The sequence below is a fragment of the Chionomys nivalis genome, chromosome 9 (genome assembly GCF_950005125.1).
Source record: "Chionomys nivalis chromosome 9, mChiNiv1.1, whole genome shotgun sequence".
Lineage (NCBI taxonomy): Eukaryota > Metazoa > Chordata > Mammalia > Rodentia > Cricetidae > Chionomys > Chionomys nivalis.
The window spans coordinates 1,268,763-1,289,584 of record NC_080094.1 but is presented as its reverse complement, the minus strand read 5'-3'; the positions used below and the strand labels follow the sequence as shown (position 1 = coordinate 1,289,584).

Genomic DNA, 20,822 nt, shown 5'->3' with positions numbered 1-20,822 from the left:
GAGTGTCAGCACCATTACCACAGACCTGCTACTCTTGCATTGTCCTGCTTAGTTTAGTTTGCCATGGCGACCAGGCCAAGTTAATCTGTTCTCTCAGATGGCTTCATGCTTATGCCAAAAAGAAAAAGACCTAATACAGCTCATTTTTTAAAAAAAGTAGATACAAACCTTTCAAACAATGCAAAAATGCAAACAGTAGTGTTTTTGAGGCAACCTGGCCTTAAACTCACAGATCTCTGCCTGCCTATGAAGCACAGGCCACCAAGCCCTCCTGTAAGCGAGAGTTCTGCTGAATGTGTGATGCCGTTCGGAATTATCCAGTTTACTGACAAAAACCAAAAAAAAAACCCACACCAGGCAATGGTGGTGCACATCTTTAATACCAGCACTCAGGTCCTGAGTTCAATTCCCATCCACCACATGTTAGCTCACAACCATATGTAATGAGATCTGATGCCCTCTTCTGGCCTGCAGGCAGACATTCAGGCAGAACAATGTATACATAATAAATAAATCTTTAAAGAAAAAAAAATATGGTTGGGTCTGAAATGTCCCCCACAGGTCCAAGTGTTTGAATACTTGGTCCTCAGTTGGCAGTGCTGTTCTGGGAGCTAATAAAACCTTTAAGACTGTGGACCTGGCTGGAAGACACAGTCCACCAAGTGTGGGGGGAGGGGGGCTTTGAGGGTTACAGCTTTAGGTCCTGAGCAAGGCTTCTTGATTCACTAAGATGTGAACAGGACTCGTGACAGCTGCTCCAGGCTCCATGATGGACTGACTCCCCTGAAAACTGCTACTTAGGATAAATCCTTCCTTGTTTTTGTTAAGTATCCTGTCTCAGCAACAAGGAAGCAAACATCTAAGGGTATACAAAGCATTACTAGCTGTTTGTTGGGTGTAAAACTATGGCTGGGACACCCCCCCCACACACACACACATGCACTTTTGCTAAGAGCCATACAGATCTACGTTGCTCCTGTAGGGAGCAGTATGAGATCAAGTTACCTTCCCAGTGACTGCGGCCCTTGGTATGACTGTGGACAGCTCCCCACGGCTACCCTTGGTATGACTGTGGACAGCTCCCCACTGCGGCCTTTGGTATGACTGTGGACAGCTCCCCACGACTGCCCTTGGTATGACTATGGACAGCTCCCCTCTAGGCTCTACAGGTTAGGCCCTTCCTGGGCTGGGCCATAGCCAGTGTCTACTGCTTTCCAGGGGACACAGATACTATTGCTTGCTTGCTACTGGACTTGGTAATGCATGTCCTGGCTGCTGTTGCCAGGGCTCTAGAATGGGTGGGAGGCCCTGACACCTCTTTTCCTTTCCCTGTAATCTGCCCTTTCTGGTGTCACATGACCCTGCAGTAGGCTTCAGAGTTGTGAAGACAAGTGACATAACTCAGGAGGCTGAAGGAGAATTGCTGTGAACGCGAGGCTTTATCGCGGGACTATCTCAAAACAAAAAGATGCTATGGCTGTCAGAGGCTTTTTTGGTGAGGGAGTTGCAGTCAGCCTCCAAGCCCCAGCGAGCACCTCACCAGCTGGGTCCGGGTCAGAATCTTCCTGCCAAGTTGGCTTTTTTTTTTTTTTTTTTTTTTTTTTTTTTTTTTGCCTCCTGAGTGCTGGGATTAAAGCATCCTACCATTGCCTGGCCCTGCCAAGTTCTTGCTGTACTGGGTACGTATGTGGAGATACAGCACCCAGATTTAGGTTCAATTCTGACCAGCAGGTGGCAGTCAAGGGCAGGGCCACACGCAGGCAACCTGGGCCATAGACTCCGCTCCTTTTAAAAAGCTAGCAATGAAGGGCTGGACTCTATCCACGACACCTGGGCATTCCTGATTCACTACTTCCTGCTCTAACACAGGCTGCCTTCAGGGACACCCTCAGGCTTCCTGCAAGGCCCTACACTGCAGTCTGGGTTCTACACAGGATACCAGCCAGCACATTACTCTCTGGGTCCTGACACCATGCAGCAAGCAGCATCCAACACAGGGACTAGGGCTGCTAGCTGGGAATGGGGGGATGGGGTGGTGTGATGTGTGTGCCAAGGCTGAGTGAAGAGAGAAACAAGAACTCTGTAGATATTTATTCTACTTCAAGTAACAAAACCTATTAAGTCCTGTTTAAATGGGCAGTGATATAACACTCTGCAATACAAAATACAATGTACAGAAATTTCTACCAAGTAAACTTAAAAGAAACACACCTGATTTGTATGCTTGTGCATTTAAGTTAGAAAATTTTACTTTATATGTTAAAAAAAACTTCACATCTTATTAGATGTTGAAACTGACAGTCATGTAATTTAACCTACTGATATTTGGTTTATAATAGCAAATATCCCAAACTGCTATTTTTTCCATGTCTTCTCAACTTAAAAAATTTGTGCTATAAAGTGAAAAAAAATCTGTAGTGATGTACAATGAAATAAAAGACTCCAAAGAACAAATGAAGCTCTCCAATTCTCTATCTGAAAAAGTAAGTTTATGAAAATATAAAAGGAACTATCAAACATATTTGCACAGTCAAATAAGTTAGCCGGCCTTCTCGGCATCTTCAGAGGGCCTATGTGGCAGCAGGGGAGTAGCCTTTCACGAAGCAGTCTGTTTCACCATCATCCTCCTCTCTTCCAGATTTGGTACAAACACTGCCCCACCCCACTGAAGTTCCCAACCCCATCACCTGTCCGGGGTCTGTGACTCTGCGGAGAGCCACTCAGAGGACAGCATTGGGCAATTGACTCCTGCCTCTTTTCTCTTAAGCTACTCTGAACCGCTTTCCTTCTTTCTTTAGGCTGATAAATTTGAACATTTAAAAATAAACTGTTATTTAAAATGTAACAATTTCCACCAGGACGAATTATTTCTAATTATGTTCTGAAAAAACTTGTAAAGTGATGCATTGTGGGGAGCCAGGCCTAGAAAAACTGTTCTCCCCCGGCTGCAAGCTCCCCCCCCCCCAACTCACCCCTCGACAGTGCTTTCCACCCAGGACAGCACCGAGAGTCCCTGGATAGGTCTGGGTCTGCAGAAGCAGAGATGGCAGCACAGGGAAAGCTAGCTCTACAGTCCACTGAAATCCCCTTAAAACTTACACCAGTCAAATTATCGGAAAAGATAACTTTATAATCTGAAAAAAAGCAATATGCTTTTGTAGATACTTTCCCATTTCTGTAATGTTAAATGGAAATATTAAGTTATTAAAAAACATCAGAATTGTAAAGTTGGGAAATTTTGTAACAAACCATTATACACAAAATTACAGTAATTCCTGAAGTCCAGAATATTATATCCTGTATCTAATTTCATAGCTATTTCAAAAACTCTTTGCTCAACACATTTTATGCACTTGGCTTTTAAAGGGGTCTTTGCCAGGCTGAGCCTATATTAACAATAGCGGACACGAGGTCGTTGTCCTCACCAGTGTCTGTCTCGTCACCAGCCCTGGGTGCAATGGCCTCTAGGCCTGGGCTGCAGCAGGGCCCGCATCAGAGGTCCTAGCCTCAGACTTCAGGTCCCGTGGGCTCTCTCTGCTCTTGCTGCGGTCTTTCCGGTCCCGGCCTCGGTCCCGATCTCTGTCTCGGGTTCTCTCACGGTCCCTGTCCCGGTCTCTGCTCCGGGACCTGTCTCGGTCGCGGTCTCGCCGCCTTTCCCGGTCACGGTCGCGATTCCTGCTTCTCTCCCGGTTCCGATCCCACTCCTTAGCCCGGTCGGTATCTCGCTCTCGCTCCCTGTCCCTGTTGGAGCTTCTATCCCTGCCTCTGTCCCACTCGCGATGTCTGTCCCACTCCCGGCTCCTCTCCCAGTCTCTTTCTCGACTCCAGTTTCTGCCTCTCTCTCGCTCTCGCCTCCGATCCTCAAATGCCCGGCCCTGCCGATTCTCTAACCCTTGAGCGTCGGGCTCATCCAGAGGCTTTTCTTTAGGTCCTGATTCAAACCGCTCCCTCTGTCTCCCTTCAAAAGCCGGGTTCCTATACTCATGGCCTTTGCCTTCTCGGAACTCTGATGTGGCCCACTGTCCATCAGTCTCAGGGCCCTGCCCAGGTCCAGCATTGGAAGGCAGGGCAGTGGCTGGGCCTGCCTCATCCCATCGGTCCTTCCTATGCTGAGGGTGGTGGCTTGGCAGCTCCAGCAGGGGCCGAGGGGGAGGCTTCACAGGCTGTGAAGACGGGCCTTGAAAGTGAAATCGAGGTGGCTGTTCATTTTTCTCAGCAAAGGGTGCAGGACCCCTTGGTCCTCCATATGGCAGAGGTGCAAGTGCCCTCTGACCTGCAAACCGTGGTGGTGAATTCACCCTCTGTTCTTCGAACTGCTGGGGCTGAACACCCCGGGGGCCAGGCATGAAACCCGGTGCTTGGCCCCTGGGCCCTTCAAATTGGCCAGGGTGAGGGCCCCTGGAAGTTTCAAATTGACTAGGATGGGGCCCACGTGGGCCCACAAAATGGCCAGGAGGTGGACCCCTTTGACCTCCAAACTGAGATGGTGGAGGTCCTCCACGGGGCCCTTTCATCTGAGTCAGAAGTGGCCGTCTCTGGCCTCCAAACTGGAAGGGTGCCCTGTTCCCCATGAACGGAGCCTGATCTGGCCCCTCACACTGAGCAGGGGCCCCTGTCATCTCATTGTATGAAGCGTCCTGGAATTCCCTGTTCTCCCCATGTGGATCCTTGCGTTCTTCAAATTGGGCCGGTGCTCCTCCTCTGGGCCCACCGAGATAGGAAGGTGAGAGTCCCCTGTTGTCACCATAGGGAGGTGGCCCATGTTGCCCAGAGAATAAGGAAGGGATTGGTGGTTTCTGGGCCCCAAATTTGGCAGGTGAAGGGCCTCTTGGTCCATCATTGTTAGGAACAATATTCTCTTCTGAAAATGGAGGGACTGGCCCCCTAGGTCCTGGGAAACCAGGGCCATGATGCCCTGACATCCCAAAAGTGCGTGGTAAAGGTTCACGCTGGCCAGGAAACTGGGGCTGAGGGCCCCCTCCCCTCTGCCCAGATTGGGGGAATGGAGTAGTGCCCTCACCAGGCCTGGGCTGTGGCTCTCTGCTGTCCTCAGTATCAGCTACTGGGCTCTCACTCCTCCCAGCAGATTGTGCACCCCGAGGGTCCTCGAATTGGGATGAGCCAAGAGATGTTTCCTGAGACAGAAACACGGGCCCTGAAAAAGGCTCCCTGCCTCCAGAACTAAAATTCTGGGATTCTTCAGGGTGCAAAGGGAAGCTGGGTGGAAAGGCGGTGCTCGGGGGTGTGGGCAGCAGCACTCTGCGGGGTGCTGCTGGCCTGGCTGTGCCATCACCAGCAGTAGGAAGGTGACTGCTGTCCAGGGGCAATGAGACAGGGTCACCAGGGTGCTCACACTTCTGAATGTCATGTTCAGGTCTCAACACAGTGTTTTCGCCTGGAGCCCAGGGAACAGCCACTGGTTCCTTGGCTTCTGGAGCCAGCCCAGGCCCCTGGGCTGCTGCAGTCCCAGCAACAGTAGTCTCCCTGGCAGGCAGGGTACCTTGTGGGCCAGGCGCACTTCCTGTGGGGGCCCTGGGAAGAGGTTCATTCTCAATGTTCTCAGCAGCCAGTCTCCTGGCCTGCCTTGGATCCCTACTCTGTCTTGAGTCTAAGTTGTGGCTGGCACCCAAGGCCCCATGACTCGGGTCTGGGGCCTGTTGTTCTTGGGAGAACAGGTCTGTCTTGGCCAGCGAAGACTTGGGAGGTGGTGACATCAATGCATCTGACACAGAGAAGTGTGCCATGGAGACACCAACAGCAGCCCTCTGCTGCCGAAGGGCTTCTTCTTGCTCCTCCAGCTGCCTCTTTTGCTCCTCAATCTGCTTATTTAGCTCCTCTAACATTTTCTGTTGCTCTACCAGAGACGCGTTCGTGGCATCCGTGGTATAGTCAGCAGGCCTCTCTGTGGAGCTGGCTTTCACGCACATCCGGTTGGGCAGGTCATCAATGGTCACCTTAGCTTCTTCTAAGATGGTCTCATCTTCTGGATCATAGGCCACCTCTTCCTTCTCAGCTGTCTCAGGAACATTTTCCACTTCATGGTGCCTCCCTGGCTCAGCAATCAGGGTGTGAAAGGCTCGCTCGGGGTTGTACTCTTCCTCTGGGTCGTAGGGCCTGTCATCTTCCTCCTCCTCCTCCAGAGCCTTGTCTTTTGAGAACTGACCAAACTGTTGAACAATTGGATCCAACAAAGGAGCTGCTGACACGGCATCCTCCCCCTTGGCCTTGGAATCCTGATGTGATGTGGAATCCTGAGACACAGATCCAACAGATTCTTTCGTGGAGGGTTCAAATGATTTCTTTTTCCCAAACAGAGTCTGCAGGATGTGCTCCAGAGGCGAGGCTGTTTTTGAAGTGGCAGAAACAACAGGGGAAGCTGTGGTGGTCATCACTGCTGATGTGATGGGTGCTGTGACAGTGCTGGTAGACCCTGGCTTGAGGGATGACAGTATTTTCAGTACTGGGGGTTCAGGAAGAGGAGGAGGAGGTGGAGGAGAACCAGGGGGTGTAGTGCTGCTGGCAGCTGTGTCTGCAGAGTGCAGGTGGTATTTGGGAGTCTTCTTCTCAGATGGCAAAGTTGCAGTTACTTTGGGATACACTGAAGTTTCTACCTCTTCCTGTTGGAGTCGAGTCCGTTTCTCATCTATTTTGTCTAACTCTCCAGCATTTGAAGGACGTTTGACTTTCTGACATATTACTAACCCAAGTATTATATTTGGACGTGGTGATTCAAGACCTGGAAAACACAATATTTATACAAACTTTAGAATCTAAGCCTAGCTTCCACCCTTCAGAGGAACTTTCACTAATGGGGAACTTCAATAGAAGAGATTCTGTGGCAAAATAAAATCCCACGTTTAAGAAGCTTATTGTAGAAAGCTAAGGGATTGTAGTCTTTGAATGTACCGGCATATCCACCTAGTTCCAGCTCTAGTGGTCTGAAAAGGACCCATAACAGACCAATACCCATCAGAAACCACAAAACAATACCTTAAGTCATGAGCAAACCCATCCCACATCAGAAATCATGCTGTCTTTCCAGTTGCTAAAATGCCAAAGCTACAGAAGGTGAAGAGACAGGCATCTACTGGTTGTTGGAACATTTGACTGGCAGGGTTGGCACACAATGGTGTTTTTGAGACAGGGTTTCTTTGTGTAACTATGGCTGTCCTGGAACTCACTCTATAGATCAGGCTGGTCTTGAACTCAGAGATCCACCTGTCTCGGCCTCCTGAGGGCAAACAGTGTTTAAAAGTCTCAGCTATGCTCTCTCATTTGCCCCTACAGCACACCAGGGGGTTAACATACAAGCTGCATAGGTTAAGTTAAATATACTAAGTTAGCAAATAGTTAGGGACCAATTCAACTCAAACTAAAATGAACAATGACAGTGAATTTAGTGTTAGAATTATAGTAATGAGAAAATAAAGCTCAATTTAAAACAAAATTCACTGGGCATTGACATATCACATTTCTACTGGGCCGTGGATGGTGGCACAACTGCTGGCCTGGAACTTGAGAGGCACCAGCAGCAGCAGGATTGTGAGTTTAGGGTCACCTACTGCTCAAGTCTTCATAAAGACTCCCGTGAATCAGTGAAGCACAGGGCATCTGCAAATGGTGGTAAGGAACACACCCCAGGGAAGAAGCACTAGGGAGACTCAAGGCACACTGCTCTTAAAGGCAAGGACCTCTCTAAGATAGCGTGGCCAAGTCAGCTCAGGAATGCCAGTTTTCAGTGTTGCTTCCCAATCCTCTTTATGTAGAACAAAACAATGAAAAGTCTAGTCCCCAAACTAGTAGCTTGGGCAGGGGTGCTGGGCACCGGTGGGGGTAAGAGTACAAAAGGTAAAATGAAACAAGCTATCAATCTGACCACACTATTCAATTTACTGTTATAAAAATACAATCGTGCTGCGGTGGTGGCGCACGCCTTTAATCCCAGCACTTGGGAGGCAGAGGCAGGCGGATCTCTGTGAGTTCAAGACCAGCCTGGTCTACAAGAGCTAGTTCCAGGACAGGCTCCAAAACCACAGAGAAACCCTGTCTCGAAAAACCAAAAAAACAAACAAACAAAAAAAAAACAACCCCCCCCAAAAAACAATCGTATGATTTTTAAGCAATTTTTAATCACTACCAAAGATTTTACTTGTTTTAAGCTACTGTAAACAACTGCTTCTAGACACTGTTATATAGTTAGTTCGAAGGGTGTTACAAATCCTAAATTCCAGTAAGGCTTAGCACACAATGGGGAATGGAGGTCAGACTGGGCCAGCCACTGAGAGCTGACCACCCAGCCCCCACACCTAGACCTCCTCCCTCTTTTCAGGAATCTCTGCGCCAGTCCCCTGCTTCTTGGAGGGATGCATAAAAACTAAATAGTGCTGTAACTGCCTAGTGTTTCAGAGAAAAGAGCTAGGCAGTAGGGGAAGAAAACAACAACAAAAAAAAAAAAACAAAAACAAAAAAAAAAAACAAGGCGCAGGCAGATTCCACCGAGCACTCAGAATGTGTGGAAGGCTATCAAGTTCTAAGGAAAAGTTAAGGGGCTTTTAAACTTAAAACGGCAGCTGCTAGCTGCTTCCTGGATACTATAAAGCTTAACATCTATAGTTTGGATTAATTGCTAAACCAGGGTTTTAGGCTTTCTGGAAGAACCTGTAGAAAATGGCCAGAGCTTACAAGTTTGAGTCACAAAAACTTGTTGGAACATTTGAGCCACAAGCTGAAGTTTTACTGTACAGCTCTGTAAACCAGGCTCTTTTCAGAATCTGACACTAGGAAACTGGCTGGGGGTGTGGGGTTGTAGAGGAACACGGTATAAAGGCTGGGGGTCCTGGTGTGAGGAGGCAGGGTTTGCAATTTAACGTGGGTCACTACTCCTCGACAGAGGACTTTCTGCCTCACTCCAGAAAGGACTTCCAGACCACCCAATTGCAGATGGGTCCTCTACTGTTATTAGACTCCTGCTTCCACTGCAACCAAAACTCAGGTGGTCCAGGGTACTGTGTCCCAGCACAGCAGGGTGCTCCAGCATCCCAAGTAAGCTGGTAGCTGTTCAAGCTGAGTTCATGCTGGCTGTGCGCTCAGTAGGCTGCCTAGAACGGCATCTCACTAGCAGCTGTTTCTAATCACCTGGTTATCCATGTGCATACTGCAGGGCTCCAAGACTAGTCCGTGTTCTCTAAATTTCTGGCTAACCTCCCCAGAATGCACAGCCCTATTCTGAAACAACCCTTATTGCCTGTCTCAAGTATACCTACAACTACATAAATATCCACGAGGAATGGTGGCTCATATGTATGAGGGCAGTCAGATCTTCATGAGTTCAAGGCCAACTTAAGACTATTAGGTGAGTTCCAAAACCAAGCCAAAACAAAAAAAACAAACAAACAAACAAACAAAAAAAAACAAAACAAAAAAAAACCACCCACCCAAATCCAACCATAGCTAGTACCCTGGAAGCGGCAGCATCTTGTGAACAATCAAATTCAATCATCCGTCATGGGCCTTGGAAGTATCTTCGCTGAGGAGTAAGGGGCATGTCCCAAAGTTAATGATGCTGCTCCATTGTGTTTGCAAGGTATGTCATGTAACAGGAGATGTCAACGAAGGTCAGATGCCTCTCTAGGAGGGGCAGTGGAGATCCAGGTTTCTTGGGGTCCACTTTCCAGGCTTGCTGTATTTTGTCAGCCATCAGGTTAAGAATTCAGCTCCCCAGAGTGTGGGATGTATGGTCTGAGAAGCAATGGTCACCCCAGCTGCAGTGCTGATAGGGGTTCCACAAGAGCCAGCACTAGACAGAATGGCAGTTACTTACACACCACCCTCTTTGGGGCTCTTAAGAGGCTGTCAATTCACACAACTACACAAAACAAGCAGTGGGAATCTGACATAGCAGATGTCAGCAGTTAAAATGTGCTCTTCAACTACAAGGGATACACTGTTTAGTGTGTATGAAGGCAAGCTCTTTAAGCTCCACCTCTGTCCCCGTTTTTAAGGTGCAAATGCCTACTTAGCCTTTGGACTTAGTGGGTATCAGACAGAAGATAAACCAGACTGAAAAGGTGTGCCAGTTAATCTCTTGGGACCGGTACCCAGACATGTTAGCAACAGAGTCTGCAGATGTGGCTGAAGACAACCACCTGCTTCTACAGATATGGGAGGTGGTGCTGTGAATGGTGTGCATGTTAGTGTTCCCATTTATTAACAGAATCTCCCCAAAGTAGACTCCTGCTGATCTCACACCTATCAAATCAACAACTCTATTCCCCAGTCTAACAGTATGTTCAACATGTTCAAGATGAAAACTCTTTCATGGTTTGAATCTGTCAAAACAAAATGTACACACCTGCTGGATCCGAAACTGTGTTTTTAGGTATGACTTGGACACACTTGGCAACTATGAGGGGAACTGAATACTTCCCAGCCCATTTAGCACACACACACTCACGCATATGTCCTCCCTCTTTGACTCTGAAGCTGTAAGACTAGGGTAAAGCCATTGCACCCAGTGCATGCTTGGGGTAACAAGGGCGCTGTCCATCTTCTTCCAGGTGCCCGAGTACAAAGAACACCATGGAGCATGTCAGTCTGCATGCCCTCTGCTGTGCACCACTTGGCAGGACACTGGGACCCCTGTACTACCAGAAGAGTTATGCTGGCTTACAAGAAGCAGAGGTAGACTAGGGCAAGTGACCCTAGCTATCGCATGGTTCCAAGTCAAACAAACAATGACCAGTTTCCATGACATATTTTTATTGATTTAAGATAGACAAAGTAGTACATTCCATTCAATACTGTATTTGACTTTGATTACAGTTTCTATGCAAAGCTTTGATACATACACAAGAAAACTGGAGTGCTTACCTGTTAATATTTCAAAGCATAGAACTTGCCAGCTAATTGAACTGTTTTTGTGTAAACACAGACACTGGAGTGTGACACTCCCTGAGGGCGGTTTGGAGAGGAGACTGGCTGCATGCTGGTGTGAGTGCAACAGGCACCAAAACCAAATGGTTTTCTTCAACCTGGCAGTTAGCCCTGATGAGTATGAGGTAGGTACATGGGTTGCAGACTCAGTGTTGTCAGGGCCAGGCAGAAGGGAAGTTTATTTCCTGTAAATAAACTAGGCTCGCTCCCTTGATTAAGGTCACAAGTTGCCTGAGAACCTGTTGGTGGCTTTAAAATAGCATCTAAACTAGTGTGGAGAGGATGGACAGTGGGGTCAGAAGATCTAGGCTTTTTAGCTGTTCTTTGAAGTAATCATATTAGGTATAAACAGTGTCTAACAGACCAACAGTATTTTTGTGTAAAATTATTACAAAAGACAAGGGCACTAGAGTCATTAAAAAAAAACACAGCAGTTCGGGATGTACGACTGGGTCTGTGAATTTTACACATGCTAAGCCAAGAATCAAATGCTGGCAGTAGGCGTTCTCAAGTTGTGGCCTAAGTACTTTTGAGGTTTTGTCATTCTTAAAGTCAGACTAGAGTTCAAAAGGCCAATGTCAGAAAGTTCTGGGCTCCAAGTCGGGTGGAGAGGAGCTCCTTGTGTAATGTCCTCTCCACTCCCATCAGGATCTGCACCACACTACCTGGGGCTGACTTTACCTGAGCCTATGAGGACAGCATCTCAAGGTGAATGCTGTACCACTCTTACAGAGACTACAGGCAAAGCCTTTGCATTGAGAGAAAGGCTTTGGGAATGCAGGCCCTAGGTATGTGGAGAGACCCCCAGCTTGTTGGGTAGCTGGTACTTATATTGGGCCATTGGTTGACTGAGAAGGCCCAAGGTGTCCAAGGCTTTTGGGAAGATTACATGCTATGGGTACCGGGGGAAAAATAAATAAGCCAGGAACAAGGCTACAGCCCAATCTTACACACATATAGCACACATAAGCATCAACACACACACACGCCTACACCTAGAAAATGCCAAGTCAAACCATCAGTATGTAAGGCAGGTCCAGCCACAAGCTTGGCCTAGGCCAAGGCTGTATGCACTGATAGTGTGCAAACACCACACATTTAATTGTGGCAACAATATCATTAAAAACTGTATTTTTCAGTCCTTAAGTTAAAAAAAAATCTTTAGGAGTCTATAGGTAATAAATACTTCATTACTTTTCTAAATTCTTATTTTAACAAGACACACTTTTGACTTCTGTGGAGGAAAATTTGCCTGTCTTTTGAGTGCACCATTCAGTGCCACGGCCTCAGCGAGTGTGGCCACCTGGCCAGCCACTGCACATGAGTCTGGGTGGGCAGTGCCTATCTCTTAGTGGGATACAATATGTCAACAACCCCCAACCCCTGTCAGCTTGGAAGCCCAGTGTGGCCTTATCCTGTCCTGGCTGGCTATCCCAAAACCCTGCATCTAAATGATTGTGTAGCCACAATGGATGGTACCATTCCTTTGGTTGTCTCCTTCCTGGCCCTGGCCAATGGGAACCTCTCCCAAGTCCTATTTGGGTAAGGGCTTCATGTACCCCAATGCCCATGTACTCTGCAGGTTTCTCAACACTGGCCTCATTTGGTAATGCTGACGAAGATGGGGAGAGAGAGTATAAAGGATGAAGCACTGCTTTTCCTAAACAAACTGGAGGCAAGGGATCTAACTCACACTTCTGCAATAAATGGTGTGCTTTTCTGCCGGAGAGGAAGGCGCCCAGGGGCAATTCCCACCCTCACTTCAGGCACCACCCATGGACACTAATCCCAACCCGCGAGCTGAGACAAATCTAAGCAACTGGCCGCTCTTCACACAGGTGCCAAGGGTCAGCTTCTGGATCTTCACTTCCAGGAGAACTGGAGCCTCTTTCCCCTTGATTATGGAAAATGCTGGCCAGAGCTCTTCACATGGCTGTCATCGAGCACTTCCAGGGCACTCTCTGCCACCCACAGTGGTATTTTCTTTTTCTTATCCCCAATATGGCTTCATAGAACACACTAATACACTTTGCTTTTGAAATGTGCTGGGCACTACAATTACCTACCGCATCACGCCCATTAACATTTAACCCCTGTATTATGACACCAACCAATACCTTAATGTGCATGTATTTTGAAACTGCGGGTACAGGTAAGAACTCAAGCCATGAACTAGGAACAGGCTGTAGTTGGCAGAGGGCTGTCCTTCAGCATCCCAGCCAGTTTAGATGCAGTGCAAGTGGTGTGGGGTCCAGGGCTTGGGGCATTCATCAGCTACTGCTATAACAGCATTTTAAAGAATGTTTAGCAATGTCAAACCCATTGGATTTTAGGTAAGATTAATCCACTGGGGAAAAGAGACCAATTTAGGCAACTAGTGCTAATTCCCTAACTGAAGCCATGAAAACTCCTTGAAGGTGCTTAGCAGAGCAGGATATCACTGGACCAGAGCCCTCCATGTCATCTGAAGTCCAGTTTGTGTTTCTTTATATGTAATCTGCTAAGTAATACTTCCAAGGAAAGAACAAATCTAAATAGTTTGAAAAGGTAAAAGAACTTACTACAGTGTGCAGTGATTGAAAAGTAGTCATTTTGAGATGCTTCTCCATGGCACTGTTACAAGACCCCTTAGGAATCAGTTCCTATGGAGAAGCACCTTAGAATGGAAAAGGCCAGTTCACCTTGAGCAGAGCAGAAACAGTAATAGCAACAGTCTTTCTGGAGTGAAAGGCACCCCTGGATTCAGGCAAACCCTGTCCTCCCTCTCTGGGTCTGGTTCTTGGTCCTGGCATTTGAACAACTCCCTGATCTGAGGCAGCAAACAATCTGCTTGTAAGGAGTGAGTCAATTTTCACATGAACTGAGATACTTTTAGAGCCACGAGCCTAGATCTCCTGCCATGCTTGGTGCCATTGGCTGTCCTAATCTAGATCCGGGGCCAGGTGGCAGATGTTCCTGTGACAACCTGAGCGGACTGTGTCAGTGTAGAGGACCATGTGAGATTGGCTGGGCCTACACCTCCCAGAAACTGTGTGCTTGCTTACCTGGGCCCTCAAAGGGCAAGAGTTTAGATGGCACAGGGTCCTTAGCACTCAGTGGAATCAGGTACAGGTCCTTGACATGCCTGTTGTTATTCGCTACAACCCCAAACCGGCCACGGCTGCTAAAATAGGAGTAGAGGGAGATGTAGGCAACCTCCTCCTCCTCTGTGGCAGGGTGGAAGCGAATCAGACAGAGCTCCTGAAAGACAAACAGAGCACAGGGAAGCTGCACCTGGGCTGCCCTAACGGTCCCGCTTCAGATGCAGACCCCGAGACATCTACTGCCTGCACTAATTCACATCAAGTGTAAAGGACACAGGTTCTGGTCAGACTGCTGGGCTCTGCCACTTCCATTTCCAGGACTTTGAGATGATGGGGATCACAGCACACAGCAGCAGCAGGTGCCATCTGGGTGTCTCCACACTAGAAGGCCAGTCTATATGGTTTACTCCTCTTGTGAGTGGTACAAACTATGGACCATTTTCAGTAGAAACCTCACACATCACCTGCAGCTAACTTGAGGGATTTTTAGGAAGCAAAGCCTGTGTATTTACTAAAATCTGAATACATCCACACCATTCTAAGTCAGAAGCAAACGGCTACCACTATTAGTCAGGTATAGCTTCACACCTTGATATGTTTCTCAACACTCTTAACATCTAGGAAGTTACAGCTGATGTTTCAAACCTTAGCCCAATAAAGTGAGAAATTAAAAAAGGTTTCAGCAAACACAATTGCCCACTGTTGAAGAGACCACATTGTGAGCAGGTACCTTAGACACGGATGACTTGAGCTTGCCAACATAATCCCAAACTGTCTTTGGAGCAATCCTTCCACCGATGTGGATGGTGTCTGGCAAATCCTACACAAGAAGAACATGCAGTCAACACCAGAGCTGCAGATTGACACAATTAATCCCAAAACACCAGATCACACAACAGAAACAGCACCACTTTAGAAGTATCCCCTAAAGTCGGGTGGATGGAAAAAACCGTCCTCCCAAGGATATTATGTTCAGAAGCTGAAACAGGCCAAATACATGGAAATAGCACACCTAAGCGGGGAACTGGGATGCCCGATTGCTGGTACACATTTCTGTCTCTGGCCATACAACAGAGGAACAGCATGAACCTGACTCCTCCAAGACACACTCACACACCCGGAGGAAGAGAGGAGAGGGGGAAAGGGAGAGGGAGAGATTGATTTCTTGGTTCTAACCTCACTGAGATAATCCAAACACCCAGAGACAGGATATGCCTTAGTGACAAATTTTGCTACACTCTGCATATTAATAAATCCTTTCCAAATCGTGTTGAGCCGAGACAAAAAGAGGGTTGTGTCTCCTTCTGGCGGGGATCGTGATTCTGAAATGCTGTAAAACCAAACCATAAAAAGTGTTAATTTCTTTTTGTACAATAGATATTTCAAACCATGATGACTTCATACTTGGGAGCAAAAGAGAAGCCCAAGGTTAGTGGCTTCCTTTACCAAGCAACTATTTAAGACATAATGACTTAGATATTTGGTCAAGAAAATAAGTTGTTCAGGCAGCAAATCAATGGCCATTAAGTTAATTAAAAACTTTGTACTCAAGATCTGAATATTAATTGGGCATTCAAGAGATGGAGCATCTTAAGGATACTGAAGCCGGTTTCTGATAAATCTAATCACCAGACTTCCGTGTCAGTCTAAAGCAAAAGTTTGAGGTTTGCTCAGGCCCCATCCTAAACACACACCTTGTATTTGGTGATGGTGGTACTGACAGGTATCTTGGGTCAGGAGAGGAGGACGGCTTTGCCAGTATGGACTTAGGCACCACTGCAGGAGTCAAAGCAGGCTTTATCATGTCCGGTTTGGCTTCTGAAGTATGTGAGTTATCCAGGTGGGCTGCCATGGAGGCTGTGACCGTGCATGACCCACTCAGGGCGGTCCTGGGGTCTCGGCCAGACACAGTGACTGTGGTGACCACCCCATTGCCACCAGAGGCAGAGCAGGGAGAGAGGCCATCCAGTGGGGAGGGGTCAGGCTGGCCATCACCTGGAGGCCCAGGGAAACATTTTCTCTCCTGGTTCAGACTAGATATACTCTCCAGGTCTGGCTCAGAGGCATTTTCAGGCAGTGTCTCTGCAATTCCTTCATCAGCAGGGGTAGGAACTGGATCGGATGGGGAACTGTCATGCCTGGCCTTCAAGTCTTCTTTCTTAGCAGACGCTGAAAGCTTTTGCTTTTTAGGAGCTGGTTCATCCTCCAGTGATGGAACCTGACCTGAAGTATGAGGTACGAGGAAGACACATTCAAGGCAATGACTTATGTTAATCAAAAGATACTGGGACCAGGCTACATAAGCACCAGAAAGCCACCCTTGTCTAAACTGGGCTGGAACACTGCTACCTTTACAAGAGTGACTTTAGACAAAGCCCAGTCTTGTCTCATTGCCAAAGTTTCAGGCCCTAGATTATGCTCACCTGTACAAATTTTACAGTTTAGATCAAAAAGATGAGCCCGATGCTGACTTGTGGTGTCCTTTAGCATGCTGCTGAAGACATCCAGAAGAGGAGCCGTGTTCTTTTCAGGGGCAGCTCTCACTGACTCCTGCTGTTCCTACAATTGAAAGCAAGCAGGTCTTACCTTTGTTGTTTTCTTGAGACAATGTCTCGAAATGTAGCAGAGGATGACCCCAAAACTAATCCTCCAGCCTCCATCTAGCACAGAGGTTCTCAACCCTCCTAAGCCACCATCCTTTAATAAGGTTCCTCATGTTGTGGTGACCCTTAATCATAAAATTATTTTTGGTGTTACTTTGTAACTGTAATTTTGCTCCTGTTATGAATTCTAATGTAAATATCTGATATGCAGGATATCTAATCTAAGGACCCCTGTGAAAGGGTTGTTCTACCCTTCCTTAAAGGACTCATAACTCACAGGTTGAGAAAAACTTATCTAGTAAGTGCTGGGATTACAGGTAAGTGAGAACATGCTTGGCTCAAGTAGATAATTTCCTTCCCAAATTCAATCTATCTCTAAGTTAATAGCACAAACCAAAGGAGAGTCAGGTGTGGTGCCAAGGCACTTGGAAGTGGAGGCAGGTGGATCTCTGAGTTCAAGGCCACCCAGATCTACATAACAAATTCCAAAACCCTGTTTCGAAAAACAAAACAAAAGAAAAAAATTAATGGAGAAAAAGCCCACCAAGACAGGTCTATAATCCCCAGATTCCAGAGGTGACATATTTTAGGCCAGATGAAGAGAGATTATCTCAAAAAACTAAAGGAACCCAAATCGTCCCAATGAAGAGAAGCACTTGGGAAATACTACACCATGCATATGTATATACTTATTCAAAGGTCAGTGACTTGCTCAGTGACTTAAGACACCTGAAAGCAGGTAAGTAAGAGATGTTAGTCTTAGTCTCTGTGAAAACACTGGACACCCCAAATGCTCACTTCTGAATCTGACACTGGTGGAGAATCTTCCATGTCAGGAATAGTTTCTGGCTTAGCAGTGTTCTTCTTGCTTTCATTAAGCAACTTAGTCCTGGACTCCATTACCTACAATGAGAAGGATAGATATGAAGGCTTCAGCTTTGGGTTCTAGGTACAAAGAATATTCATCCATCCTATAAATAGCTTAATTGACTCTAGAAAAATGAAACCTCCAGGGCCTCAGGCAGTCACCCTCCTCAGCACTCACAGATTTTGTAGGCTTCTCTGTCCACATGGAGAGTTCTTTAGATACAAGTTCTTCAGGTTTCATTCTGACAAGTTTTGCCAAGGAGATTTCTTCTCTAAGAACTCGATGGAAAAGCCCCTAATGGAAAAAAAAAAAAAAGCCCCTTTCATTTCCTCACCCCTAAGTCTTTAGTGTTATCTTTACTCTGGGTCAGTATGAAGAAATAAAGCAGCACAGGGGAGATCAGAGGGACGGACCCTGAGTGCTCCAACAACTTTTACCAGACACCCTGCAGAAGCGCACCCTCCACCCACTATGAAACAGGCAACAGTACAACTGAGAGCCGGCTTCAAGATCATCTGCAGAGTCTATGCCTTCTCAGGATCACAAATCACGTACACAACTTGAAATCCAGTTTAAAAAGTTGGAAGCCAGTAGAGGTGATACACACCTGGGAAGAAGCACAAGACTGCCTCAAAAACAGTAGTTAGAAGGCCAGATAGTACATGCCTTTAATGCCAGCACTGGGATCTGAGCTTGAGGCCAGCCAGAGCTACACAGTGAGACTGTTTGCCCCGCAAAAAATAGTTAGAAATAAAGGCAGAAATATGTTATCACTTCTACCATGGGATTGCGGAGCATGCAATGCAGCCAAGACACTTGATTCTGGTCCTAGAACTCAGAATTGTGCGTGCTCAGAGTCTAGAGAACACTATAAACAATCCCAGCAGTAGAAAGGAGAGGCATCATTGAGAACTGCAGGGTGCCACGTATCATGTGACTGAGGAAGAGAGGGTAAGGCAAAAAAAGTTGCTTGAACCTTTAATCCCAACACCTGCTAGGCAGAAACAAGTGGATCTCTTTAGAGTTTGAGGCTAGCCAAACAAAGCAAGACCCAGGGCAGCCAAAGCTACAGTGAGACCTTGTCCCAAAACAATCAAACCAAACCAAACAAGGTCCACCAGATATCCCTGAAAATTGGGATGAAAAACTTTTAATCTTAGGGCAGTGGGCATGTGATTTTTGCAGCAATTTAGGCTAACCTAGTAAAATGGAAGGTGAGGAGTTATAAAATCTGTTCTAGCAGAGAAGATGACCCACAAAGACGGAAAGGATGCTCCAAATGTGATTTGGTATGCCACCGTGAAGCTAAGAGAAAAGAAGGCAGGGCTCTATTCTGGGTCAAAAAGTCCCAACATCTAGTTGGGGGCACACAGACCTGATTCTTAGGATCCTTAAGGTTGAACATGATGCTGCGATATTTGCTCTTATAGCGATTATCAGTAACCTGGAACAAGTTAAACATCTCCTTCTCAATGTGGAGGGCAATTTTTCCTACTTCATTTTCTGTCATTATTAAGTCATCGCTGTCATTGACTCTGAATAGAATGAAAAGAGGGATTATATAAATCGGGGGGCACTTGCCTAGTGGGGAAATCCAGAATACTATCACCAATGCTTTCTCTGCAAAAGGTATGACATGTACAACAGCCCACCTTTTCCACAAAATCTCTTTCAAGGAGCGCCTTATGTTCTGCCGAATTTGTGAATTGGGCTGTGCCGGGGCTGGAGAGGCCGCAGAGACATTGGCAGCCACTGGCTTCCTCATCACTCCCATCACAGCAGCAGCGCCAGGCAACTTTTTGGAAGCAGCTGTCACAGGTGTTGGTCCTCCCTGCCTGGAAGAAGTGCCTGAAGGGGTGGCCGAGGGCCATGGCCTCTTGGGGATGGTACCCTTGAAGCCTGAGGGCAGCTTCTTAATGGCTGGTTTGGCTCCTGCCATGTTAGCATAAGGAGGAAGCTTCTTTGGAACAGGATTTCTAGGTGAAGTCTGTCTGCCCATCAAGGAACCTGGAGGAACTGTCTTTTTCGGGGCTGCAGCTGCTGCCACCGTTCTGTCCTCCATCCTTCTGTCGTCCTTCATGGCTGGAAGGCAGAATGCAGAGAGTAAGACACGGGCAACACATACAAACCAGGTCGACATTGTATCACGGCCACCCTGAAAAGAGCCACTGCAACCTAGGCATTAGTCAGACATATTTGCAGATAAGGTTTTAAAATCTTGAAATTCAGAAAGATTTCCCACAGTATTTCATGGTGGTGATTATTATTTAGAAAGAAAAGGCTTTAGTGTCTCATTACATTAAACCTTTTACTTAAACAAGTCAATTATCAAAGGCTCCAATTAATCAAACTAGCTAAGTTCTAAAACTAAAGTAAAGGCTTCCCATCAAAATAGAGCAGATTTACAAGATAATTTTTATTAGCAAGTCAAGGTATTTTTGTATAAACATGAATTAAAAAAAATCTCAAGAGGCATATCAGACAAACTCTCACCCACAAACAGTCACCCCTTAGTGCCCTGGAGACTGACACCTTCCTTTAGCACAGGGAACACACATTACTTCATCATCCCTCTGCAGGAGTCCCCTGGAGACACAATTGATAAAAATACAGACCGGTGACGTCTACAATACAGGGAAGATCAGTCAACCTATTTTCACGCCACAAGTCAGATATCAAAACAGAAGACTCCTAACAACTCTCAGCTCCCAGGGTATATAGCATTTCACCTACATGCCTGCACAGAGGTCACATGAAATGAAATCAGAACTGACTCCTTTTCTTGAGAGAAGGAAGCAATGAACATCAGATGCCAAACCTCCAACCCCCTCTCCTCAATTCAGTCAGCATGGTAAAATGACAACCTGGTGTTTGTCCAACACGATGACCAGTGGCACAAGGGGTCGAAAAGGCAAAGAAACGCCTGTGAACACGTGGCTCAGGGCTGCCGTCTTGTCAGGCAAGGAACTATGAGATGGCTCATTTAGACAGGCAATCTAAACAGTGTGTGCTGGCAAAACCCACAATACACAGGCAGTTCCAACTATTCCTGAAGCATGATTTCAAGATCATAGGTGATTACTTCCCACCTTCTGTTCCCAGGAAGCCCAGAGAGCTCAGGAAGAGTGGGGACCCCATATACAAGGAAAGCTCATTTCAACAAACTATTCTAGGTTCTAAGGGCCCCACCAAACCCTGCCAGACCTGGCTACCACCCTATCGTGGTAGCCTGTACCACTGTCATATGGCCAATTACAAAGCGGCACTAAAAAACCTAGAAGACTCAAGTCTTGCATTTCATCTGAAACCCTTCCAATTTCACCCCAATGGCCCTTT

The 20,822-nt window shown here is 46.8% G+C and overlaps 1 protein-coding gene across 4 annotated transcripts in view; it reads right to left on the bottom strand.

The window, feature by feature from the left end:
- Nucleotides 1–2,953: 2,953 nt before the first annotated feature.
- The window catches only part of Dido1 (death inducer-obliterator 1), a 54,992-nt gene continuing 37,123 nt past the window's right edge, over nt 2,954–20,822 (bottom strand). For all 4 annotated transcript variants that reach the window (XM_057781181.1, XM_057781183.1, XM_057781182.1 and 1 more), the window contains exons 8-17: nt 19,139–19,568; nt 18,862–19,021; nt 17,664–17,780; nt 17,417–17,521; nt 16,439–16,574; nt 15,710–16,238; nt 15,192–15,345; nt 14,746–14,835; nt 13,977–14,172; nt 2,954–6,736 (exon numbers count right to left, since the gene is read on the bottom strand). In XM_057781181.1, the coding sequence (XP_057637164.1) occupies nt 3,465–6,736; nt 13,977–14,172; nt 14,746–14,835; nt 15,192–15,345; nt 15,710–16,238; nt 16,439–16,574; nt 17,417–17,521; nt 17,664–17,780; nt 18,862–19,021; nt 19,139–19,568 (5,189 nt within the window). In that variant the 3' untranslated portion in view covers nt 2,954–3,464. The remainder of the gene's footprint in view (nt 6,737–13,976; nt 14,173–14,745; nt 14,836–15,191; nt 15,346–15,709; nt 16,239–16,438; nt 16,575–17,416; nt 17,522–17,663; nt 17,781–18,861; nt 19,022–19,138; nt 19,569–20,822) is intronic.